Source organism: Uranotaenia lowii, chromosome 3 (assembly GCF_029784155.1).
Source record: "Uranotaenia lowii strain MFRU-FL chromosome 3, ASM2978415v1, whole genome shotgun sequence".
In the NCBI taxonomy this organism is placed as follows: Eukaryota; Metazoa; Arthropoda; class Insecta; order Diptera; family Culicidae; genus Uranotaenia; species Uranotaenia lowii.
Genome location: NC_073693.1, coordinates 59,940,389 through 59,968,387, shown reverse-complemented (window position 1 = coordinate 59,968,387; position 27,999 = coordinate 59,940,389). Strand labels below are relative to the sequence as shown.

At 33.4% G+C, this 27,999-nt stretch overlaps 1 protein-coding gene across 1 annotated transcript in view; it reads left to right on the top strand.

Annotated features, from left to right (window-relative positions):
• The window catches only part of LOC129755982 (uncharacterized), a 254,598-nt gene extending 229,653 nt beyond the window's left edge, over positions 1 to 24,945 (top strand). Inside the window, exons 6-8 of the mRNA XM_055752727.1 lie at positions 18,231 to 18,373; positions 19,897 to 20,101; positions 20,182 to 24,945. Coding sequence (XP_055608702.1) covers positions 18,231 to 18,373; positions 19,897 to 20,101; positions 20,182 to 20,246 — 413 coding nt within the window. The 3' untranslated portion in view covers positions 20,247 to 24,945. The remainder of the gene's footprint in view (positions 1 to 18,230; positions 18,374 to 19,896; positions 20,102 to 20,181) is intronic.
• The last annotated feature ends 3,054 nt before the right edge of the window (positions 24,946 to 27,999 follow it).

Here is a 27,999-nt window from a genome sequence, read left to right as displayed (position 1 = left end):
TCTTGTCGAACTTGAAGTCGCCCTGTGTCTCGATCAACGTTGAATTCCTTTGTAAACCTCTCAACATCCGACAGGTTTGTCAAAATAGCCTTGCGACGAATAATGGCATCCTCCACCCTTTCGTCGGATTTGGTTTTCGGCATGTTGGAATTCACTGACACTTGCTACCACCACTGTACGATAACGAAAACACAGCACAAAAAACGCAAACGAAATCCTTCCCGAACCGATGTACTGGTTTTTAACACGACGGCGGAAGTGTAAACCAATCGAACGATTAAATCCTTCCCGTCGCGGATTTACACTTCGACGCGACGAAGAATGATACAAATCGTACGATATAATCCTTCCCGTCGCGGTGTATCAAACTTAACACGAAACGAAACCGAGAATTGTGTGTTAAAATCGACGAAAGAATCCTTCCCGACGCGACACACAATTCTTTCGCGAAGACTGCCACCCACTCACACCCAATCGCATATAATATCAATCAATCCAATATAGCCAATATAAGCCTCAGGTGCAAAAGGACTGAATTCGCCAGAAAATTCTAAGTCCAAAACTTAATTGCCAAAAATTAATTAATTTTGTCTTTCCAATTTTTGCTGACCGGTGTAAAGCATCAGCATAGCAGCAGATAAAATTTAACAGCTGTTGGCGGCTTTGTGATGTTGGCTTGGCTTGGTTTCTTTGTGCGCTTTCTTGGTTGCTCGAACAATGCACAGCAATAAAAGAGGCAATCAAAATGGCCCAACTTGATGCAGCCAGCGCGTCGAATAAGAAAATGGTGTACTCACCGCTACCTTCCGTGTGGGGAATTCCTCCGATCCGGCCGAAGGACCAATGTTGAGGATTCAATGGGGGTAGCTTACCGGGTTCAAATGATCGGAGGGTTTACTATCCGTTGCTCTGCCAACGGGACGGAAAAATAGCACCAAGAACGGGGGACGATCAATCCTTTACGCTACCAGCTGGTTGATTTTGTTCGCTGCTGCACCACAGCCAACGAGTCGGGAAACTTCCTTTGTTGCACACAAAATAGTCTGCATACCACACACAGCACTTATCTTGCTGTTCCGATTTTCGGATGCGAATTAGAACGCAATAGAACGACCGATTTGCAGAAATAAAAACACCACTTTATTGCTAAACTCGACCGACAATACAAACAACACGGAGACGATGTTGCTGCCACGAGATTTATTTTCGACTGACTTTATGTTGTGTTGTTGTTGTTGCTATCAGCTGGTTTGTGAGTTACCGTGCAAACAATTCATCCGGTAACTCACTGTTATGTTGTATATCAACTAGGGTTGTTCACTTTTTTACAATTTGACAATAAACTAAATTTAGGTTTGGTAACAAACACTGACCAAATATGAGATATCTCGTTTTTTCGCTTGCCGCTAGCATGCTCCATTAAAAGGAATAATTCAAATGTAATGAATTTAATAATGAAACTTCATTCTACAAAATTCAACACAACACTTCCCGTTACTCAAATATCTAAATTAAATTAGCAGAAGTTCGTTTATTGATTTTTGAAACATAAAATGCCGAATTGTGGTGTCCCTAATGTGTTCATAATACACTGGGAAAATATGGAGTTTTGGGCAGATTTTTTTAGGTGAAGAAAAGATGTTTCTTTACAGCAAATAGTTATTTTTAATTAAGATTCAATTCCATAATGAAAATCCGGTGGATAACTGTTTTAAATGAAATTTGGGTTTTTTGATAAAACAAAAAACTCAAATTTAACCTTTTATTTGATATTTTTAGCTAAATTGTGTTGAAAAACTAATTTTGTTTAAAAAATTGAAATCTGTAAATTTAATTGACAAGAAATTTTAACACATTAAGGACCGGGAATAAATCTATGATGAGATACGCACAAATTCGGCATTCTATATCTCAGAAACCCCTGGATCAAATTCTACACATTTTGCTTTTTTAAGTTAAAATTTTGTCGAATAAAGTTTAACACTTCAATAATTCCATTCGAGTTATACTTCGAAGTGTACTGTTGGGAAGCGAAAAGAACGAGATATCTTATATCTGGTCAGCAATATCTTAAGTTCATAATCTCTTGATTTCCTCAACAATTTATGTTGATTGTAAAATTTATTTAAAAAAATAATCTATTTCTGAATTTTGAATCTGCATTCTGAATCTGAATTCTGAATTTGAATTAAAAAATGCGCTTTGAACTTGTATCTGATTTTTCATACGATTTCTGAAATGTACAAAAAATACAATTCACAAATCTTAATCCAGATTGGAATTTTATGAGTAATATTAAATGCAAAACCAAATTTGAACGCATCTTTTCATTTCTGATTTCTTATGATTTTTCGAACTGAAATTCAAGAATCCTGCACTGGATACAAAATCCAAAATACGAATATAGTAATGAAATTTTAGTTATGGAAATTATGGAATCAGAAGCTCCGAAGTAGGTTTAATTTAATTCTAAACTTAATATTCAGACCTGAGTTTCGCTGAACAAGTGAGAAAATTTTGAAAACATGTTTCAGAATTTTGGACTTGGATTGGGTTTTTGAGGTTTGGCATTATAGTTTTTAGTCAACATAAGTTGGTACTCTTGATTCACCTTACTGTATTATCATAATTTGCTTCTGAATTTAAAATTTTGAATACCTCGCTTGCTGTTTTGGGTCCTCATGGGGGGGGTTCAACCCCCAAAACCCCCCCCGTTCCTACGGCCATGTCTATATATATAAAAATGAATTTATGTCTGTCTGTCTGTCTGTCTGTCTGTTCCCTATAGACTCGGAAACTACTGAACCGATTTGCGTGAAACTTGGCAGGTGGGGGTATTGAAGGCCGGGGAAGGTTCCTATTATGGTTTGAGACCCCTCCCTCTCTCATGAAGGGAGGAGGGGCCTCCCAACCAAAAGACAATTTTTTTGCATAACTCGAAAACCAATCCAATAAATGATAACCAATTTGGCATGGGTGGGAACTGAGGTACGGGGAATATTTCTAAGAATATTTGGTACCCCTCCCTCCTTCCAGTGGGGAGATAGAAAGGGGGGAGGGGGCCTACCTTACAATGTTTTACATAACTGGAGAGCTAATCAAGATATTGGAACCAAATTTGGCACGGGAAGGTATTTGGATACGAAAAATATTTCTATGATTATTTGAGACCCCTCCCTCTTTCCAGTAGAAAGAGGGAGGGGCCTCTTTCATATTTTTTACATAACTCAAAAACTAATAAAGCAAAAGGTACCACATTTTGCAAGGGAGGGTATTTGGATAAGAAAAATATTTCTATGATTATTTGAGACCCTCCCTCTTTTCAGTAAAGAGATTTAAAGGGGGGAGGGGGCCACTTTTATAATTTTTAACATAACTCTAAAACTAATTAAGCAAATGGAACCAAATTTGGCATGGGTGGGTATTTGGGAACGTGATATGTTCTAATGATTGTTTGAGGCCCTTTCCTTCTTCCAGCGGGGAGATAGGAAAGAGGGAAGGGAGTTTCATACAATTTTTAGTGCATAACTTGAGAACTTCAACAGCAAATGGAACCAAATTTGGCATGGAACGATATTTTGGTACGAGAAATGCTTCTATCAATATTTGGTATCCCTCATTCCTTCAAAGAGGTGGATGAAAAGAGGGTGGAGAGGTCTCCCTTACAATTTTCAATATAACAGGGGAGCTGATCGAGCAAATGGAACCATATTCAACATGTTAGGATATTCGGATACGAGAAATATTTGTTTTGTAAATTGAAGCCCCACCTTTTTTTCAGCGGAAAGATATAAAGGGGGAAACGTTGGCTTCTATACAAATGTTTTGCATAACTCGAGAATAATTCGAGCAAATGGAACCAAATTTGGCTTAGAGGAGTATTTCAGTGCGAGAAAGGGTTCTATGAATATCTCATACCCTTCTCTTCTTTGTGTGGAGATATAAAGGGGGGGGGGGGAGGCTCTTTTACATTTTCCAGCATAATTGGACAACTTTTAAAGCATATGGATCTAAATTTGGCATGGGAAAGTATTTGAATACGAGAAATGTCTTTATAGTATTTTGAGAACCCCCTTTTCTTCCTGTGAGGAAAATTTAAGGTGGGGTACAATTTTTTACATAACTCGAGAACTTATCCAGCAATTGGAACCAAATTTCACTTGGTAGGGTATTTGAGTAATTACGAGGAATCTTTCTATGAGTATTTGGTACTACTACCTCCTTCCAGTAGTGTGAATTGAAAGAGAGAAGGGGGCTCCGTTACAATTTTTCACATAACTTGAGAACTAATCGAGCAAAGGGAAACATGTTTTATATGGGAGGGCATTTGGAATCGATAAAATGGTAATATGCTTATTCGAGACTCCTTTCTCCTTCAATTGGGGATAAAGTTAGGGAAAAGGGGAGCTCACATAAAATTGTTTTGCATAAACCAAGAACTTTTCAAACAAATGGAGTCAAACATATCATGGGAAATCATTTGGATACGAGAAATGGTTCTATGATTATTTGAAACATCATCTTTTTTCCAGTGAGTTCAATAGAATTTTCTTGGTACAGAAGTAATCAAGCAAAAAACATCAAATAATATATGTTTCTATATAATTTTACAGACCCTTCTGCCTAGCAGTGTGGAGAGGTGAAGGACGGAGGGGGTTCCATATAAATATTAATGTATCGCTCAAAACTTATCAACCAATGTAACCAAATTTGATATGAGAATTTTTTTATTACGAAAAAATTGAATCCCTACCTCCTTCCAGCTATTGCGGATGGGAAGAGGAAAGGGAGGATTCATATAAGTTTTTTTGCATGAACCGAGCATTTAGGGGCCGTTCAAATATTTCGTAACGCAATTTTCAGTCATTTTCGAACCCCCAACCCCCGTTAAACACATTTTTATTTGATTTTCTATCAAAAATACACAAACCGCAACAAACTGCTATACCCCCTCTCCCCCCTAAAGGCCTTACGTAATATTTTAATGATCCCTTATAAAACCTAAAAAAACAAAAATTGAAATAATTTCTTCAAATTTCATTTATTTTTGAAGGTGTTGCAACGCACACCGGGTCAGCTAGTCTATATATATAAAAATGAATTTCTGTCTGTCTGTCTGTCTGTCTGTTCCCTATAGACTCGAAAACTACTGAACCGAATTGCATGAAACTTGGCATTTAAAGGTATTGGAGGCCGGGGAAGGTTCCTATAATAGTTTAGGTCCCCTCCCTATTCCTGGTAGGGGGGAGGGGGTCTTTCATTTAAAAGTAATAAGTCTTCAAAACTCGAGAACTGATCAAGCAAATCAAACCAAACTTGGCATGGGTGGGAACTTGGATACGAGAAACGTTTCTAAACATATTTTGTACTCCTCCCTCCTTCGAGTTGGGAGAAAGTAAGGGGGGAGTGGGTCAACCTTACAATTTTGTACAGAACTTTAGAACTTATCAAGCTAATGGAACCAAATTTGACATGGGAGGGTAGCGGAATACGAAAAATGGTTCTATGATTATTTCAGACCCCTTCCTCCCTCCAGTGGAGGTACAGTAAGAGGGGGGGGGGCTTTCATTCCTTTTTTATTGCATAACATGAAAACTATTAGAGCAGATGAAACCAAATTTGGCTAGGAAGGGTATTTGGGTACTATAAATAGTTCCTTGAATATTTGGTACCCCTCCCTCTTTCCAGTGAGGAAATAGAAAGTGGGGAGGGAGCTCCTTTACAATTTTCAGTGTAACTGGAAAACTCATCAAGCAAATGGAACAAAATTTGGCGTGGGAAGGTATTTGATCACGAGAAATGTGTCTATGGTAGTTTGAGAACCCTTGTTCTTACAGTCGAAAAATCTTAAGGGTGCAGGGTGCTCCCATACACTACCCAGTAAATGGAACGAAATTTTGCTTGAGAGGGAATTTGAGCCTAAGGAATGTTTCTGTGAATATTTGGTACTACTGCCTTCTTCCAGTGGGGTGATTGGAAGGAGAGAGGGGGTGGGGTCCTTTATATTTTTTCGCATAACTCGAGAACCAATCGAGCAAATGGAAACAAGCTTGGTATGGGGAAGCATTTGGATACGTAAAATGGTTATTTCCTTTTTTGAGACTTCTTTCTTTTTCAATTGGGGATACAGTTAGGGAAGACGGCACATACGATTGTTTTACATAAATCAATAACTTATCTAACAAATGGAACCAAATATAACTTGGGAATAATCATACAATCGAGCAAATGGAACAGAATTCAGCATGGGAGTGTATTTAAATACACGGAATGTTTGATCTTGATCCCCACCTTTCAGGTAGAAAATAGGTTGGAAGAGGGACTTCGATACAAATTTTAAAGCATAACCTGACAACTAAAATAGCAAACGAAACCAAATTTGGCATGAGAAGGCATTTGAGCACAAGAAATGTTTTTCCTATGGTTTAACACCCCTCCCTCCATTCAGTGGAACGATAAAAATTGGGAAGAGGGTCACTCATACTTTTTTTTTTAATATTTCGATAACTAATCGAGAAAATGGATCAAAATTTGCATGGGAGCTTATTTATGTACGGGCAATGTTTCTTCGATGGTTTGAGGACCCCTTATCATATAGGTATACATAAAGTGAAGAGAGGGTCATCCATTTTTTCAATATTTCGAGAACTTAAAGAGAAGGGAGCCATAAATGACATGGGATCGTATTTGTATACAAGAATGTTTTTTGATGTTATGAGACCCACCTTCCTTCCATTAGGGATATATGAATGTGCAAAGGGGTCACTCTCACAATTTGTTTAATAATTCGAGAACGAATGGGTGAAATAAATGTCCCTTGGCGTTATTTTTATTCATAAAATGTTCTATGAAAGTTTGAGACCCACACCATATTAAAAAGGGACAGCGAAGATCCATATCTAAACAAAATATTTTATATATACTTATGAAGCAAGAGATCCAGAGCCATAAAAAGGATTAAAACACCGATTTAAAAAAAAATAAGTTTTCAAAATGAAAAAGTTGTAATTTTATTTCGATGAAACATTTAAATGATTTTTAAATCGAATTTAAAATTTTCGTGCAAAAAAATGAAAAGTTGAATAACTAGGAACCACAAATTTCAATAAATTTTGGAAGGTGTAGCAAAGCACACCGGGTCAGCTAGTATATATATATATTTCTGACTATCTGTCTGTCTGTCTGTTTCCTATAAACTCGAATACTACAGAAGCAATTTGCGTGAAACTTGGCATATGAGGGTATTGGAGCCCGGGGAAGGTTCCTATAATAGTTTTTGAACCCCTTTATATTTCTGGAAGGGGGGAGGGGGTCTTTCATATAAAAGTTAGAAGTCTTCATAACTCGCGAACTGATTAAGCAAATCAAATCAAACTAGACATGGGTGGGTACTTGGGTACGAGGAATGTTTCTAAGAATATTTGGTACCGCTTCCTCCTTCCAGTGGAGAGATAAGAAGGGGGAGGGGGCCTACCTTACAATTTTTTGCATAACTGGAGTGCTAATCAAGCTAATGGAACCAAATTTGGCATGGAAGGGTAGTGGAATACAAGAAATAGTTCTATGGTTATTTCAGACCCCTCCCTCCCTCCAATGGAAGGAGGTGGGGCTTTAACCCCTTTGTTTTGCGTTACTTAAAAACTATTCGAGCAAATGAAACCAAAGATGGCTTGGAAAGGTATTTGGGTTCGATAAATAGTTCTATGAATGTTTGGTACCCCTCCCTCCTTCCAGTAAGAAGATAGAAAGTTGGATGGGGGCTTGTTTAAAATTTTCAGGATTATTTCATAAAATAATCAAGCTAATGAAACCAAATTTGGCGTGGAAAGGTTTTGATTACGAGAAATGTTTGTATGATATTTTGAGAACCCTCCGTTTTTCAAGTCGTAAATCATAAGGGACGAGGGACTCCCATACAATTTTTTAATCACTCGAGATATTACCCAGCAAATGGAACCAGATTTGGCTTGGGAGGTTAGTTGAGCACAAGGAATGTTTCTGTGAATATTTGGTACTAAAAAATAACTCCTTCCAGTTACAAATAGGAAGGAGAGAAGGGGATCCTTTACAATGTTTCGTATAACTCGAGAACTAATCGAACAAATGGAAACAACTTTGCATTGGAAAGCATTTACGTACGTACGTAAAATGGTTACTTGCTTATTCGAGATTTCTTTCTACTTCAATTGATTGGAGATACAGTTAGAGAAGACGGGAGCTCACATACGGTTGATTTGCATAAACCAAGAACTAATCTAACAAATGGAACCAAATATGACAAACAAATGGAATGCTAGTTTCAACCCTTCGTTTCATAAAGTAAAAATTTGCATCAATTAATGTATCGAAATATTGAAAAATCGTATTTAATTTTGATTTTTTTTCCTTGATGTACACATCATTTCCAACTGTTCAAAAAGATTTTTAAGGGAAAATAAAAAAAAGAAATGAAGGGTTGAAGCCTTTCGATTTTCAACGATATGTATGATTATGGGACAAATTCAATCAAGTCAAGTGAATATTTGATGAAGTCACCGACATATAGCTTTTTGTTTAGTTTTGTATGGACTTGTATTTTATGATAATACTAGCAGACCCGGTAAACTTCGTCTTACCATGTTAAACTTTGCGTCCATTTTCAATTTTTCCTAGTTTTTTTTTTACATTTCCCTCCTTTCCCTTTACTCGAATCGTCCCGCTTAACTCTATCAAAATTAAACCTAAGAATTTTAACTCAACTGGTCTTTTAAAATCCAATTTTTGTTACTTGTTCCATAAATAACTGTATGTTGATAATATGTATGTATGTTCCATTTGCTGTATTCCATTTAGTGATTTATTCCGTTTTGTTCGAGTTCACAATAAGGTTTAAACCGAAATAAAAAGTATCTCATTTATTGGAATATATTGCTTATGAATCTTTGGACAATTTTTGAAGTGTTTGCCGAATATTTTGCCTAACGCAGCGCTGTCAGCTCCAAATTAGCTTTAGATGGTGTATTTTTTAGAGCTGAAAAAAAGATTTTTTACTTACCATTTTCAAACAGCTCATTATTCATCATCCTCATGCTTCAAAGCAGTTTGAATTAAAATCCATATTTTCACCAAAATCATTACCAAAAAGTTTCGCCTGATACTTAAGTTATAGACTTTACACATTTCAACTTAAAATGTTCCCAAATAGCATTTGTCATGGCATTAAATCTGACGATTTTGTATACTGCAAATTCCTTTTTTTTATTCAAGCACAAAAAAGAAAATTAGTTCATTTGATTCCATTTAGGATTATGTAATATTTTTAAGATTAAAAACATTTAATTGAAAAGCAGATTTTTGAAAACGTAATAGATCGAAATGAAATAATCTGTTCAGGTTTCGATGGTTTCGTGAGTTCATTTCTAAAACGAAACACAGGGGCAAATGCAAACGAATATCACCACAGTTCAACTTTCATATTTTCTGAAAAAAAATGATATTTTCAAAAAAAAATATTAGTTATGTTGACAAAAAGAAATATCGAAGTATACATTTGTCCTATTTATTGGGGCAAGTGATAACACATAGGTCTTTTTCAGATGCGTCAGTCAAAAGACTTTAAAATTAATTTAATACTTATTCTTGTTTGTCTGTTTTATCAATTTTTATTGATATATACTAAGTTTTCTCCGGAATAAATTAATGCTTGGTACTTCAATTTCACTGAATGCTGTTCAACCAAAAGACCTTGATTAACAAAGACCTTTATAATAATTTTGAATATCCGCTTCAGATTCAACACTCGGAATATCCTTTCTGGCCATTTTGGAGATAAAATTCTTGAATTGTAGATGTTTCATTGCTAAATGGCGCGTTTTCACTTATTCCACCAAAGAAATTACATGAATTTATATTACTTTTAACACTTTCAGGTCATATTCAAAGTTCATCATAAAAATCTGCTGCCCCTGGAATATCAATCACAAAAAAACTTTTCAACAAAAAAGTGAATCAAAAGTCTTTTCTATGTAGCCAAAATATGTTAAACAAAAACATACTTTTCATGTTAAGTTCGTACTTTAATTGTGTGTAAACAAACAGTAAACGTGTAAACAGTTTTTTGATGAATGATTTAAAAAAAAAGAGTTGAGTTTATTTAATCAGATAGTTTTTTTTTGGGACCAACAATTTTTAGATGAAAAATTAATGTCTACAATTTTCGTAAAAGTTGAAAGTTTGCACTTGCTCTAGTTTTGAAAAGTAGATTATTTTATTGATAACTTCAACTTACGTATGTATGTATGTATGATCCATCCAACGACCCCCTGAGCTGGCAGGTATGTTATGCAAAAGAGCCAATGTTAATCTATTTGATTAACATTGTTCAATCGCGGGTGCTGGTGGTGTTAGCTCTATTGAAATTCCAGTAACCCATTTCAGAATGGCAACTGCACATCCCGAGGCTACTTTCATTGCCAATAAGCCCCGCCCGATCATAGCCGCATGACCAAATGGGTCATGTAATTATGATTAGACTTTCCATCTTTTATTGTTGACATATCCAGATACAAATTAAATATAATTGTCTAACTATATAGAATTGGCACCCTAATAGGTCCAATAAAAGATAGACACGTATTTAGATTATGGTTTTATTTATTTATGATTTTCATACTGTTATTGGTTGATATGAAGATATAAAAAATATTGAAAAAATGATTTATGAAGAAAATACGTGAGTGCTGATCAGACCTGTAATAAAAGTATCGTTAGTTATTTTGAAAATAGTTGAAAATATAGTATCGCTTGCGAAGTCCATCTATGCTCCAACACTACCTGTATGGAATTAAAGGTAAATTTTCATGTTCTACCATGTTGTTTTTTCATTATTTATATTAAGAATAAAAACAATATACACAGAGTACAAGATTGAAAGCTAAATTTATAAGGAAACGGTAATAAACAGACAACAACGACAACTTTGTTGAAAAGAAAGATAAACAATTGGATTATATTTGATTATAATGGTTTTATAATATCATGAAAATATGATCTAACAATGAATTAGAATTTTCTGTTTGGAAAAGAAATTAAGAACCATGAAAACTAAGTAAAATTAATAATAGTTATCTTGATTGGCCGCCTTGCTCCTGCCTGCCACTATATAAAAACAATAAAAAAAACCAATTAAAAACTAAACATTCTGTTAGAAGAAAAAATTTTATGTAATGCAAATATTTCAAAACCCAACTGGGACTTCAAGTGCTTAATGTTTCTTATTCAAGAAAAAATCCAATTTACCTTTTAGAAGCTCTATTTCAAGTTTTATTTATTTATTATTTAGTTTAGTTATTTTTTTCGTTTTACTTTTAGTTTCACGACCAATTTTAAAGAAACTAACAAAATTTTAAATGTTTGATATTCGCATGTTTTGAAAATTAAATTTGGAAAAAAAATTGTCACTTTTCCCATTTTCCATTTAATAATTTTTGAGATATTATACAATAATAAGATAGTTCATTATCTCTTTAAAGTCCGAACTTACTACAACTTCGGACTACAACTTTTCAATCTTAAAATAATCATTTTCTATTTTTGGAAAATCCAAAATTTCTGAATGTAAAAAAAAGTATGAAGAATTTTTCGGCATACGACGTTTCTTAGACTGTCCTGTTCAAAATTTAAGAATTATATCCTGCAAATATAGCACTTGAATTTTTCTTGAGACTAGCGATTACACCTACAACAACCATACTGAGAAAACAACCCAGAGCTGAAATGTTAAAAACCATTGATAAAAATTGGAACCGAAAAAAAATCCAAACAAATAAAAATTATAACATAAGTAACTAAGTGGAGAAATGTAAGTCAAAATTAAAGATCTGATACACCTTATAGGAAAATAAAGAACTGAAACTAAAATAAAATAAAATAAAATAAAAATAATTAAAAAAAAATAGAAACTAAAAAAAAAATAAGTTAAGTAATACAGTGGAGAAATGTAAGTCGAAATAAATAATGGGAAATTCAACTTGTTCTGGTGTACATTTAATAAAAATCATTTGTTTGATTTTGGCATACTTGCCTAAAACTTGAATAAACCGATTAGATTCCGTCCACGATATAAATATTTTCAACAACAAAAAAAAAACACACACACATACACACACTTCATATTTTCTTTTTCTATTAAGCCTGAAAAAAACTATCTAGTTCTGAATTACGCATAATAATTCTAATTTTTTAAATACTGATCATTATTTTGAGCTATGCATGTTTTCGCATCGAAGTCAACAGATTAGTTGCATCAAATCATCCATAACTATTTGAGATCAACATCCATATCATTTTTGTGGGGATGATTCATGATGAAAATGCCGTACAAAAAAAAATCCATATCATTTACTAGCATCAAACGTTTTAACATATTCGATATATGTTGAGATATAGATGGCAGTAGCTTCTTCTTGCATTTGAACTTTTATACAAGATTTCATTATAAAAATTCTCTGTGAAATATTTCGCGTTCTGAAATACTTGTTGAAATATTTCACGCTTCGAAAGTGTTGAATCTGACTAAATGAAATAGCATTAAAAATTAAAATAATCACCATATCGAACAACATAATGGTAGTAAAATACTTATCTTAAGACCAAATTGTTGTGCTCCTTGTTTTCTTATGTTTCCACCGGTTCAATGCTGATTTTCTAGGCACATCGCCCAGACTCGTCCGGAGGGCATAGCCCTGCCCCCTCGAACCAGCAATTTTGTAAAACTTAAATTATTCACCTTTCATCATTATTTTTCAGAAAACCTTCACTTTTTCTTAATACAACACTGGAAAGCACTGAACTTTAACACAAAATTAGTAGTCTCTTAAGTGAAATTCGGATAAAATTTTGAAAATGAAATTCACTGTAACAAATTCACTACACATCATGCCGACAGTGTTGTCAGACTCTCCTTATTGATAACTTCAACTTACGTTTGCAAAAAATCAAAAAGTTCATTCGACCTTTAAAAACTTCAATCCTATCTAATCTATTTCAAAGAACAGGCTCTCGTTCAGTTAATGTGTCCAGCGTTCTAGGCGTATCGGATTATACGAAATTGAATGTAAAGCTTCCCAATTTCTTATTTTCAAACGTCCACAAAGTGTCATTATTTCATATTTATCATCACCAAATTCATATCTTTTGGACAACAATTTACTACTTAAATTAACACGAATTAAAAATGGTTTTAATATTTGAAATCATTATATGGTTTTGATTCGATCGATAAAATATCAATCCGTGTCACATCTAGGCGTCATTTATTACCATGTGCTGTGTACAAATAAGCAAGGAAAAAACACATCTAGGTTGCATATCGCCCCCACGTGCATAAGAAATATAGGTAGGTACTTGGTTGAGAAACACGCGCCAAATTTTTAAATTTTTCCAGCGATCAATGAACAGTATGCTTTGGTTACTATTATCTTGCAACGCGTTTGCTAGCGACGCCTCGCCCATGGAGACGAAAAACAAACCCCTCGAAGAAAAGAAAATCTTTAAAAATGGATGCCTGACTTTTCAATTTCAGATTTTGGCAAAACAAATAATATATGTTTTATTCGATTAGCAAAATGTCAACATGAGTCACATCTAGGCGTCATTCATAACCATGTGATGTAGAAATGAGCTAGGAATCAAGAACAAAAAAAAATCACATCAAGGCTTCATATCGCCACCACGTGCATTGAAAATATGCTTGGTTGAGAAATACGCGCCAAAATATTCTCACTGATCAGTGTGCTATGCCATGGTTACTATTTTCTAACGACGTCAGGTCGCGACGCCTCGACCTTGGAGACGAAAAACAAACCGCCCAAAGGAAAAAAAAATCTCGAAAAAATGGAAGCCATGACTTTCATTTCATTCAAAAAACTACAAATTTAATAATTACGGACAATTGATGCGACTTTGTGTTGTTTTTATTCGATATAAACCGATTCGCATGGCTACAGAATATTCTAAAAATAATTTCATTCGAATCGTTTGGGTCATTTCGGAGAAGTAGTACTACAAACACCGTTACAAGAGAATTTTATATAATAGATACAATTTATCGTAGGAAAAAGTCGAAAAATTGAAAGCAATTTGAGAAAAAAATCTCTGCTCTACTGCATACGAAACCTTAACATACAAGCGTTCATGCAATTCATTCCCATTTATTAGTTTCTTGCAAAATTTTTTTTTACTGTCTCCCCCTCGTGATGTTCCAATTCGAGTGTCAAAAGAAGGATTTGAAATATGTTCCGACCTATTGCTCTTTAAGCAACTGATTTGTTTAAGATGATGGATTACGTTGACTGAACCAAAATAAATCATAGAAAAAAAATTTTAAATTATGTTTTAACTACCAATTTTAAAGCATTATTTTTTGTGCACCTTCTGTTGTGTCTTTGACCCGAATGACAATTGTTAAAGGGTCTTTGACAAATATTATTAATAATAATAACACTGTTGTGTGCTCATTCCTAGTGGAGTGAATAGGGACAGTTACTTATAGTGTATTTGTTTATGCCGAGTGTTGCACTAGTGTTGCACTGGTGCACCACTAGGTGCTGTCAAACTGTTTGTTTATTCGGACGGTGTTGCACTGGTTTTGACCTGTCGGAGTTAAACTTACGGACGGTGGCCCACCGATAATTTTGCCAGTGTTGCGAGAGAGCGTGTGAGTGAGGGAGGTAGCAATACACTGGCGACGATTTGTGTTTGTTTTTATCGGGTACGGTGGAACACTCCACGAGTGGAGAAAACAAATACAGTATTATATGGTGAGAAATTCCTGTAGGTGCTGAGAAACTGTTCATCGATAAAGATTACCGTCAACTGGGGCAACATGCAACAATTTTCAACTTCAATGGCTTCTTAAAAACTTATGTTCACAGTTAATCGTATCCTTTATGCATCAAAAGTTTTAAGGATGCTGGGGCATCAAATTGGCGTAGTTAAAAAAATTATTGGTTTCTTCAGTTATTTTTAATTTTCTAAAAACATGCGATTTTCACCCTCCTTAGAAAATGGGGTAACTTGCAACAAACTTTGTTTTTAATGAAAAATCTTATGAACACGTACAAAAATTCATAGTTCTTAATATATTGGCGATGCCTTAAAGACCATTACGCATGACAACACCAATGGCAATAGTTTTCGGGTCTGTAAAAACAAATTTTCACATTTTTTCTGAAAATAAGGATGCTGCATACATTTAGGGGCTAAATAATGCTACGAAAAATTCTACATGCTGAAATCATAAAAATAAATGTTTGGATGAATGAAATTTAAATGTTTACAAACGCGTGATGCAAAACATTCATATTCCAACACATGGAAACGAGATTTACAAGGTATTTCTTTGATTTGCATTTTGTTGCATTTAACCCCAGACACCTAACTGAATTTTAAAAATATTCATTTAAAAAAATTGGGTGATTGTTCGAAAAATATTTTTACACCAACAATGTTGGTATAACATGAGGAAACCTGTAAAAAGTTTGTAGGCAATTTTATCAAGCCGATCCGTCATACTGGGTAAAGTTTTTTTCGACTTCAAAACATGTTAAAATTTATATATTTATTGCTCGATTTTCAAATTTTACATAAAAATAAAAAACTTAAGACAACTAGCTTAAGATGCGAGAAATTATGTCATCATCATTTTGTTATCATTAAAAGATAACTTTATTACAATACATTAAATCAAAAATTGATTCAATGTAGTGTTATATAAATGTTGCATCGAACCCCGCTGTTGCATGATGCCCCGTTTGGCGGTATTTTATTTTACCTTCCATTCCCATTTTTAATTCCCAGTTATCACCTATTTTATAACCTACACTTGTATTTGAAGAAATGTTGATGCCTGCGAAAACTGAAAGCCCTATGCTTCTAGGATCGTTTTTAAAGTAAATTTTCTTCAGTTCTACATTATTTCACACAATTAAAAAAATGTTTTGTTAAAATATGTGACCGTTCGAAGCAAAATCATATTGCAGAAATTCCACAATATCTCGAGCTTGTAGACATATTACACAATTTTTTGAAATGGCACAAAACAACACTTGTCATGGATGGAATTGAGCGTTTATTCACCTTTAAATAAATATTTTGTTGATTTATTCGAGCAACGAGAAATTTCCACGGTACCCGTTTTTTAAATAAAAAATTGAGTTCAGAACAGATTTTAAACCGAAAATAACGCGTTTTTCAAATTATGATCAGGAAATATAACTGGGAAAATCGAAATTTTCAAACAAAACATTATGGACATTCATTTTATGGCCTTTACAAAAAATAAATTACAAATTTCAAAAACCTTTTTTTTATTCAGATTCCAATATTTGGTGAGAAATCTATCATTTTTCAAAACGAATGAAATGGGTACCGATTGTAATTTAAGAAAATATTTGTAACCAAGATTAAAAAATACTAGGAAAACCCAAGAAAACTTTTATAATTTGAAATAACTATAAACATCCTCTTTCTACCATAAAGAAAATGAAATTACGTGACATGATATAATTTTTTTCAACATATTTGACCGTATCAGATTTAACTCCAAATATTCTGATATTTTTTCCATAACATTTTTTAGTTTAATAGATAGAGGTACTCCAAAAATGTTTTTCATGAGCAATAAAATTTGCATTTTTTATTTAGTAGTAAAACAAAAAAAAAAAATAAGGCGAAATAATGTCCAATATTTTCCTATTGGGCGGAATTCTGGTGTATTGGGAGAGTTCTCTCTTGGGCACAACCTGAATGCTGTTGGCGGCATACCACTCCAAGGCCTTTTTTCATAATGGCAGGATGCATAAGTCGGCCAAAACAGCACAGCAAATCATGTTTCTTCAGGAAAGACAGCAAACGCTTTTGAAGACAATCTTTCACGAAAATTTCCTGATTGAAGGTCCCGGTTGCAACAAAAATGTAGTTTTTCAAGCAACTGATACAGATAGCTTGCCAAACAAGATATATTTCTTAGCAAACTTGGATTGTTCAATATGCTTGAAAATATCAGCCACCTTTCCCCTTCCGCTTGCTGTATAAAACTCTGGTTCCGGAAGCAGTTTGAAGTCTGCCATGCCGTGGGTTTCGTCGCCAATTATCACGCAATCAAGCTTTGTCAAAAATTTCGTATACTGCTTCCGAGATCTTGTTTTTGTCGTAAGGTTTTGCATTTCATTGCGATTAGCAGTCACTACCTTCTTATAAGTCAATAGTCCGGTTCGTTTTTAAGCTTCATGCACGCTGTTAGACGATATTCCCCGATCACTTTATTTACTTTGGTGATGGTTGATTTCGCCACATTCAGCGAATTTGCTATTTATGCGTGCGTGTAGTTTGGATTTTCACATCGAATGTACAAAATTCTGATTCGAAGCTCCTCTTGCTGGACGCCATTTTGCAAACTAAATACATAATACATAAATACTAAAATTGTCGAAAGCCAAATAGTAGCATCATTTTACACAAACATCTACAAAATGAGGGGTGTTCAGGTTTTTTATATGAATGAATCAAAAAAAATACGGCGAATTTAAAATGACCACTTATTGATCCGAACACTCTTTACCTACTGATACAGAGCAAACAAATTACTGATAAGCCTTTGAAATATTAGACTGAGTAGGAATTATTCAGAAAAATATTTCTCATCATACATTTGAGAGATGGTTCACAAATCTGGCCATACAGATAATGGTACCAATAAAAAAAAACAATTCATCCCTTAATGGCTGACCATTAATACCCGCGAGTGATCTTCAGTTCTTATCTTCAATTAAAAAGGAAATGCTGCGCTCGGGGATATCAACAAAAGAACTAAACTCAATAAATTTTATGACGAACATAAAGCCAAAGCCGAGGATTTGCAGCAGCAACAATATCAATAGCGAAAAAAAATCTCTCTCCATCTCCCGAAATGATCCCAACTTGATGCTTCCCTTCAAATTTGCCCGGTATCAACAACTGGATCCACCTCAATAAAAAAAAACACGAAATCAAAAGGTTCGCAATTAATCGGGGCCGCATAGCAGGAAGAAAAGAAACCGTCCGAAAATTATGTCCGGAATCATTTAATCGACCGATAATTAAGCCGATCTTTTGCCAAGGCCTTAAGGTTGACACAATCCCTGGCTAGTGTATGGGAAATTTGTTGCCAACTCAAGTACTGATTTTTTTTAATTTTTTCTCACTCTCTCCAGAATCTGCTACCTGTGACACCATCAAATGCAAAGATCGGCAGCACTGTTTGACCGATTTGAAAACGCATCGGCCGCGGTGTGTCAGCTGCAGCTACAAGTGCCCCCGGATGAAGATGCATCAACAGCAGCAGCACCAGCAACAGGTGAGTTGAGAGTTTTTCGAATCAAAAAATTTAGAAAAACAATCAAGAAAAAATAAATTATAAATGATGTAAATAATAAGATGAAACGGTTAGATGAGGAGAGAGGAAGATGAGAAGATGGGAAGATGAGAAGATGAGAAGATGAGAAGATAAGAAGATGAGAAGATGAGAGTTGAGAAGATGAGAAGATGAGAAGATGAAAAGATGAGAAGATGGGAAGATGAGAAGATGAGAAGATGAGAAGATGAGAAAATGAGAAAATGAGACGATGAGAAGACTAGAAGATGACTAGGTGAGAAAATGAAAAGATTAGAAGATTAGAAAATGAGAAGATGAGAAGATGAGAAGATGAAAAAATGAGTAGATGAGAAGATGAGATGATGAAAAAATGAGTATATGAGAAGATGAGAAGATGAAAAGATGACAAGATGAGAAGATAAGAAGATGAGAAGATAAAAAGATGAGAGGATAAGAAAATGAGAAGATGAGAAGATGAGAAGATGAGAAGATGACAAGATGAGAAGATGAAAAGATGAGAAGATGAGAAGATGATAAGATGAGAAGATGAAAAATGAGATGATGAGAAGATGAGAAGACAATAAATGAGAAGATGAGAAAATGAGAAGATGAGAAGATGAGAAGATGAGAAGATGAGAAGATGAGAAGATGAGAAGATAAGAATATAAGAAGATGAGAGTTGAGAAGATGAGAAGATGAGAAGATGAGAAGATGAGAAGATGAGAAAATGAGAAGATGAGAAGATGACAAAATGAGAAGAAGATGAAAAAATGAGTAGATGAGAAGATGAGAAGATGAAAAAATGACAAGATGAGAAGATAAGAAGATGAGAAGATAAGAAGATGAGAGGATAAGAAAATGAGAAAATGAGAAGATGAGAAGATGAGAAGATGACAAGATGAGAAGATGAAAAGATGAGAAGATGAGAAGATGAAAAATGAGATGATGAGAAGATGAGAAGATGAGAAGATGAGAAGATGAGAAAATGAGAAGATGAGAAGATGAGAAGATGAGAAGATGAGAAGATGAGAAGATGAGAAGATGAGAAGATGAGAAGATGAGAAGATGAGAAGATGAGAAGATGAGAAGATGAGAAGATGAGAAGATGAGAAGATGAGAAGATGAGAAGATGAGAAGATGAGAAGATGGGAAGATGAGAAGATGAGAAGATGAGAAGATGAGAAGGTGAGATGATGAGAAGATGAGAAGATGAGAAGATGAGAAGATGAGAAGATGAGAAGATGGGAAGATGAGAAGATGAGAAGATGAGAAGATGAGAAGACGATAAGATGAGAAGATGAGAAGTTGAGAAGATGAGAAGATGAGAAGATGAGAAGATGAGAAGATGAGAAGATGAGAAGATGAGAAGATGAGATGATGAGAAGATGAGAAGATGAGAAGATGAGAAGATGAGAAGATGAGAAGATGAGAAGATGAGAAGATGAGAAGATGAGAAGATGAGAAGATGAGAGACTTAAAATTATAATGTTTCTTTTTCTTTTCAGAACCGTCAGAATCGTAAGCTGTTTGGAAGGGAAGCTGGAATTTCTGGAAGCCTCGGAAAAGCTCCACACAAAGGTCAATCGGTGCCAAATATCAAACTTTGCGGAACCAACAATCACACCTATCACTCGTGGTGTCACATGTTGCGGGATTCTTGCCACACCGGTTTCTATATCGATGTCCAGTACAACGGCGTCTGCAGTTTTGGTAAGTCAAAAAAACCTCTACCTACTATTTATTTTTTAACAAAAAATATCTTAATCTAAATGCGAATTTTTATATTTTAGGAAAAAATGGCATGGCATCGAAAAAGTTCTCCCTTCCGGTGCAGCACTCGAGTCAAAAACCTTAGCGTACAGCTGGGGGGGGGTGGTGCAGCAGTCAACAGAGGCTAATGCGTTTTTGCCAGTGGTGGTATGGCAGCACTGAACACTAAGCTGCGAAAACAGTGTTTGAAGCCAAAAGCAGCTACTTATGTATTTACTTTTAAATATTTACAAACAAGCAATCGTTCTGTGATGGTGCCTGGTTAGAAATGCAAGCAAAATTCAACAAAGAATTTAGAAAAAAAAACTTTTGGTTGCTTACACTTTGTTAGGCGAGTTATGTTGAAATTCGGATACATCATTCAGATTTCATTTTTTTAAATTATTTGATTATTGGGATTTTAACATCTGTGGGGACATTCTTTCCTGCAGATTTTTATCATTTTGATTGACTGTACTTATCAGGTTAACACCAATATTCAAAAACATGATTCAAGGGTCTTTAAATAAGAACTGGAATTGACTCATCCCTCCATTTCGTGTGGTTCAATTTGGCCTTAATGTTTTTTGCCTTTCGATCAAGATTAAAAAATTGGCTCAATGCAAGTTTTCCATGTACTTTTCCAGGTTTGAAAAAAATTTAAACAAAGTATTTCTTTTACGTTTTTTGGCGAAATTTTCTCATAAGTGCTCCCAGCAATTATAAAATCGCATAAGAAAAGATAACTCAAGTCGTTAACAGCATTACAACAAATTGCAATTCCTATTAAATAAGAAACGAATCGAGAAAATGGTTACTTGAAATCGGTTTAAAGCGAATATTGTTCTAAAAAAGATTTTGCTTAAATTGTTCTCCATTGCTGGCTTCAATCGAGAAAACAGCCTTGTTGTTCTGCAATGTATATGAGCCTTGAAACAAGTTTGTTAAGAAAATTACCTACATAAATGTTCGCTAGGTTTGCATCAGTTTATTTCCATTCAAAAGGCTTGAGGTCATGAATATGGAAATCCATTTGGGTAACACGTCTTTTAAAAGCACTGCACAACACAACCAATTTAAAACGAAATGGGAAATTTTCCTCTGAATTTCAAGAAAGTTTATCAATTTTTTTCATTTTGGGGGTCAAACCCCCTCCCTTCCCTCAGGAGGGTTCAAAAAAAGCAAGCGAGGTATTCTAATCCACACACAAAATTTTTAATTCCCTGACAAATTTGAATGATTGAGTAAGGTTATTTAAGAGTAATAATCTTTATTCAAAACTTATGCCAAAATCTCGAAAACTTATCCCAGGTTCAGAATTCTGCTACAGTTTAAATTTTTTTCATTTATTTAAAAAAAAGTCTGTTTGAAATATTAAATTATAAATAAAATATTTTTAATTGCTTTGGAGGTTTTGGTTCCATATTTTCAAAAACCAAATTATGTTACTGTTTTTATTTTTTGGATTCTGTATCCAGTTTGGGATTCTAAATTTTCAGTTCGAATCATCATAAGAAAAAAATGGAATACTGCTGTGCAATCACGGTTCAAATATTGTTTGGTATTCTGTGCAACATTTAATTTACAATTTTCGATTCAAAAATGCATTTTGATTATTTAGAAAATAGTTTTCCGAATATGACAAAAAAGAATATAAGAATCATCCTGACTCTTTGTTCACCATTTAGATTCGAAGTTCTTAAACTAAACTCTTATGAAAAACATCAACTTAACAGAGCTTCGAACTGGCTGTCCAGAATTAAAATCTCAGAATCAGATTGATCATTCAAAATTAATTTTATTTTTTGGCTTTACAAGTCAGATTCAAACCAAAAACACAAAAAAAAATAAATTAAAGCTTCATGATTGAGGGCCCTGAAACTTATTTCACTTCTTGGCTCATATTTAAAAATTCTGACTAACAATTTTGATTCAGAAATCTTTTTTTTTTTGTACATCTCAGCGATCGTATTGAAATTCGCAAACAGAATCAAATTTCAAATTATGAATTTCGAGGGTGAAAACAACAGGTTAATACCTCACTAAATAAAAGATGCAAAAAAAACTATGAATTCAGTATCAAAATTAAGATTAAAAATAATTATTCCAAATTCAGATTCAGCTCAGAAATGAGTGCAGTTTTAAAAATAACAAGATGAATATTTCATGAAGGAATTCAAATAGCAAGAGATCGTAGACTTATAACGTTGAATGTCGGGTTAACTAAATTCTAGATTTCAAATTTTGAATCACAGTCAGTTTGTTTACACAATTCAGCTGAAAATTACAAATGTATGTTTTAAAATTATCCACTAAATGTAATTTATGATACAGATTTTTAATTAACAGTATTCACTGAAAAATAAACATTCACGTATAAAAAATCTGCAGTAAATGCCATATTTTCTTGGTGGATTGAGTAACTTTTCAATAGTGCAATTTTTCAAGAGCCAAATTTCAAACTTAATTTTAAAATTTGATTTACAATTTTCATCGATGAAAGAAATCATAAAATTTTTCCCAATAGTTTGGTAGATTTATCTTACTTTATTGAGGCAAAGAATAAGTTTTTTTTCAAAAAAATTTAAGGATTTCAACTAATTCTTTGCTCAAATCAAATACCTTAAATCTCCCAGATTCCTAAACAAATTCAAAAGATTCAGCCAACAATGAAAGTAAGTTCCCTATTTTGTAACTGAATGCTTTATTATGGAAATTGAACTAACCATTTCATTAATTTTAGTACTTTTTTGCAAAAGTTACTTCTTAATATTTCAAATCTTTTAGTGTAAATGAACTTTCAAATGAATGATCAAATATGTAGTACTAGAGATTTTTTGACATTTTTTGTATAAATTTAAACAGTTTTCTTGTGCTAAAATTCAGATCAATGACATTTACGATCAGATTTATTTTCATCAAATTTTCAGTACACCGCTGGGGTCTTTTCCATACAAATTATACTAGAAAAAGCAGTTCGAATTCAAATACGCAGAGACTGTTTCGGTTGTGAATGTACCCAATAAAAAGTTATGGGGGGCGTGAAAATTTGTGAATTGAAAAACTCTTCACATAAATACATCTGGCAGCGGTCTAACCTAACGTTGTCTGATTGCCCGGTTTTATATTGGTTTGCCCGGATATTTAATACAAAATTTTAGAAAAGTTTGGTCCGGCCTTATTATAGGATTTCATTTAAAAAATAGTTCGGGATTTGCCCAGATTTATTCATTTCATTTACCAAACCGTACAAAAAAAAAAAAAAAATTGTGTTAAAAAAATTTTTTATTTATGCGGCCAAATCGAAATTTTCGAGCAAATTTTACAGATTATTTTTGAAAGGTGTTTTGGAAGCCTAAAATACAATTTAAAACCTGCTGATGAGTTTTGATGAAAAAACTTTGTATCCAAGCTTTTTTTCTTGATTTTTGTTAAAAAAAAATTTTTTAAAAAGATTTTTGTTGAGAAAATCTTGAACAAATTTTCCGGGATATTGCCCTTATATTTTGTCGACAATTTCTAAAGCAAATGTCCGGATTTTTCCAGGTTTTCAGATAAAATTGCCCGGATTTGTCTGGCCCGGATATGTATCGAAAAAATTCTGACCTCAGTCTTACCCAGATAGTATTCGTTCTGTGAATTGAAATTGCTTCTTAAAACTTGCTTATTTATTTTTAATTTATCAAATTAAGAATATTAATGCTCCAATCCTTTCAAATGGTCTTATAAAACTATTCAAAAATCTAAGTTCTTCATCCTAATTGTGAACATTTTAGAAAATTGGTTTATGATTTAGAATGTAGAAGAACTAAACTAATGCTTAAAATAGAAGCTGTGTTAAAAAAAAACTACGTTTAAATATGGTTATTTTAAGATCTGGATTGCCCAGTTTTATCCGGATTTGCCCGAATTTTTTATACAAAATTTTAGAACAGTCTGGCCTGGTCCGATTGCCTGGATTTCATTGAAAAACGCCCGGACTTTGCCCGGATTTTTTCACTTTATTTGTCAAATAAAACAAAAAAAAATTGTTGTAATTTTTTTTTATTTAGCTACAAAAACAGAAATTTTTGAGCAGATTTTGCAAAAATAATCATGAAAGGATTTTTCGAAGATTAAAATACGATTTCAAAAGTGTTTTTGAATTTTGATGAAAACATTTTTTTTTTCAATTCTTTAATCATAATTTTTGTTGATTAATTGCTAGGTTTTGACAAAATTTGCCCGGTTATTGCCCGGATTTTTGGTTTTGATTTGGAAATTAAATGCCCTGATTTTGCCAGGTTTTTCAAAAAAAAATTGCCCGGATTGTCCGGCCCGGATACGTGTTGAAAAAATTCTGGCAACCTTAGGTTGTTTACAAGGCTTTATTTTATTTAAGAATTTTCCGAGCAGCCTTTTATGCCAAAATTCTTCCTCATTTTGTCATCATGCTCTGCTAGTAAATTTGATGAAAAGTGGTATAATGTCAGAATTCCGGTGTAAATTTTCATAAACGGATACCAAAGCTAAACCCATTGTAGATTTCACTAAAAAAAACTTCACTAAATCCTTTATGATACCTTGATGAGTCATCGCTTCAAAATTAGGTTTGAGAGCTCAACGATGCCAGTTTGAGGTTTCATGTACAACCAAAATTTGGCAACGTTGAGCTCTTGAAACATCTAAAGAAATGGCATCTTAACAAGGTATTAATTAGTCTTTTTACCAACCAAAAATTTGGCATAGCTGTACTATCTATATTGAAAAATTGAGTACAAAAATTATACCACCTTTATTTGGCTAAAATGATATCCATTTTTTTTTAACAAATAATGGTCTTAACGCTGGTAATGACTGAATTTGTTATTTGTTTTCAGTTCAATTTCCACTCGAAAACCTCAAAGATTTCTTTTGAAAATTGGATACCAGATCATGCTATCAACTGGACGCCTATTTGAATAAAATTAAGTTATCAATTGCAGCGGATGCGAAACATGATAAACTGATTTCCTCTTTTTATGATTTCATTAGAAAATTTCAATGTTGCAGACAGTGGAAATGGATTAAAATGCGTTGTGTCAAAGTGAACTGAGAGCCACCTTGAAGTTGGGAGCTCTATGAAAATGTTGTATTCCTCATTTTTATTAATTTTTCGAACTTTAACCACTCGATAATTTATTTCAAACAATGCAGAAAGCATGCACTTTTTTTTGCATGTAAGCTTTTGCGCAAATTCTTTCAGTTTATTGGAATTTTTTTTTTGTTTTTCCCCCTTTAAGCTGTTTTCGGCTCTTAGTTACAAATGTAGGATTTCACATTTATTTCAACCAGGTTTACCGAAAAAAAATCTATATTTTGACAAAAAAAACTGACTTTCTGTGATTTTACACAAACATTCTGTGATGATTTGTCACATGGTCCGATTATGTTGCATGGTCGTATTATGTCACATGATCGATTATGTTACATTGTCCGATTATGTCACATGATCGATTATGTTGCATGATTGGATTATGTCATATGATCGATTATGTTGCATAGTCGATTATGTTGAATGATCTGATTATGTCACATGGTCGATTATATTGTATGATAGGATTATGTCACATGGTCGACTATATTGTATGATAGGATTATGTCACATAGTCGAAATATGTTGCATGTTTGGATTATGCAACATGGTCCGATTGTGTTGCATGGTCAGATTTTGTCACATGGTCAATTATGTTGCATAGTCAGATTATGTTGCCTGGTCTGATTATGTCACATGATCGATTATGTTGCATAATCGGATTATTTTGCATAATCGGATTATGTTACATGGTCGATTATATTGCATGGTCGGATTATGTCTCTTGGCCCGATTATACTGCATGGTCGGATTATGTCTCATGATCGATTATGTTGCATGGTCAGATTATGTCACATAGTCGAATTATGTGGCATGTTCGAATTATGTTGCATGGTCTGATTATGTTGTAAAGTCAGATTATATCACCATGTCGATTATGTTGCATGGTCCGATTATGTCACATGGTCAATTGGTGCATGATTGGATTATGTCATATCATCGATTATGTTGTATGGTTGGATTATGTCACTTTGTCGATTTTATTGCATGGTTTAATTATGTCACATGGTAGATTATGTTGCATGATTGGATTACGTCACATGGTCCGTTTATATTGCATGGTCGGATTAAGTCACGTGGTTGATTATGTTGCATGGTCAGATTATGTCGTTACAACATGGTCGATTATGTTGCATAGTTAGATTATGTCACATGGTCCATTATGTTGCATGATTGGATTATGTCAGATGGTCCGATTATTTCGCATGGTCGCTAATGTTGCATTGTCAGATGGTCGGTTATATTGCATGGTTGAATTATGTCACATGGACTGATTATAATGCTTGCTCAGATTGTGTCTCATAATAAGATTGTGTCACATGGATAAATTCTGTTATATGGTTGAAATTTTTCATAGTCAGATATTTCCATTTTGTCACTGTCACATGTTGATCATTACGTGAATACACCATAAGTTCACTTATTCTATACAAGTATACATTGACAAGAAAAAAAAATTGGGTGATTCTACGTTTAGCAGTCGTAGCTAAATTACTACCTCCTTAACATTTTCCTTTCGATTTTAAGGTTCGTTTAATAAGAATTAAGAATTATTAATGAAATCAAAAGTACACAAAGAATTTTTTAAATACTAAATTATAATTGGAACACCAAACAGAATACTTTTAAATTGAAATTTTAGAATTCTAATCTTAACATTCAAAATATGTACAAGAATATAAAACAAGAATCGTGGCCCAGATTTGTTGCGAACATCAAACTGAAGTCTTTCAAAATAAGAGTTTCTTTACAATTTGTATGAAAGTATTAATAAAAGAAAGTATTAAAAGCAGGGTTTTATACTTGGCTCGAATCAGACTTGAAAACTCAATTGCTTTTCCAAGATAAATTACAGATTTTGAAATTTCGCGATTTGAACACTTTTTTTTAATCATAATCGAAAATTGAAAATCTAAAGTTCTTATTCTTGTTGATTAAAATTCAAAAGTCTGTTCTTATAAAAATTGTTGATAATGTGAACTGCTGAAAAATATATTTATAAGCCTTAAGAATCTTAAAATTTGATTTTGATTTTTGATATTCTCAAATTTGATGAATTTTCTTAATAAAATTCATCCAGCCAGCACGACACCCTTTCCAATAAACAAATTTCAAATTAAATCCAACCATCTAGTTATTTCCATAATCTTGAATTAAGAAGAAGAATTTCTGTTTTGGGAGACATTCTGTGAAAAAAACCTTGAAATAATTTTTTTTCATGATGATGAGGATTGAGAAAAATTTCAAAGTTATCATAAAAAAAATGAACAAGTTTAAACTCATTCGATCAGTCAATAATTGAATCGTGACAAGAATTTTTTTTTCTCCCTATGAGGAGAATTTATTAGTTTTTTTACAAAATAGATTAATTCGATTCATCATTCAGAACCGGCTCCATCCAGAACAAGTTTATCGAAATGCAAACAAATTAATCAATACCAAAAATTCACAATGACACTTTCAAAGATGTGTAAAAAGTAGTTAAGTTCAACAGCAGACAAAGAGGAAGGTAAATGATTTTAACAAAGAACTACAACCGTAGATAAGCTAGTAGAAGTGGTTAGAAAATAGTTTAAAAATGTACAATCAAAACGTTTATAATCTGTAAAAATTTGAAACCATTATTTCGCTTAATCATAGTAATTTATTTATTGCCAAGCAATCTCACCGACTAATTTATTCTGAGTGTATATAGTTAGTGGTAGCATTTAGCAATAAGGTTAACTGAAAAGCAAACTATTTATAG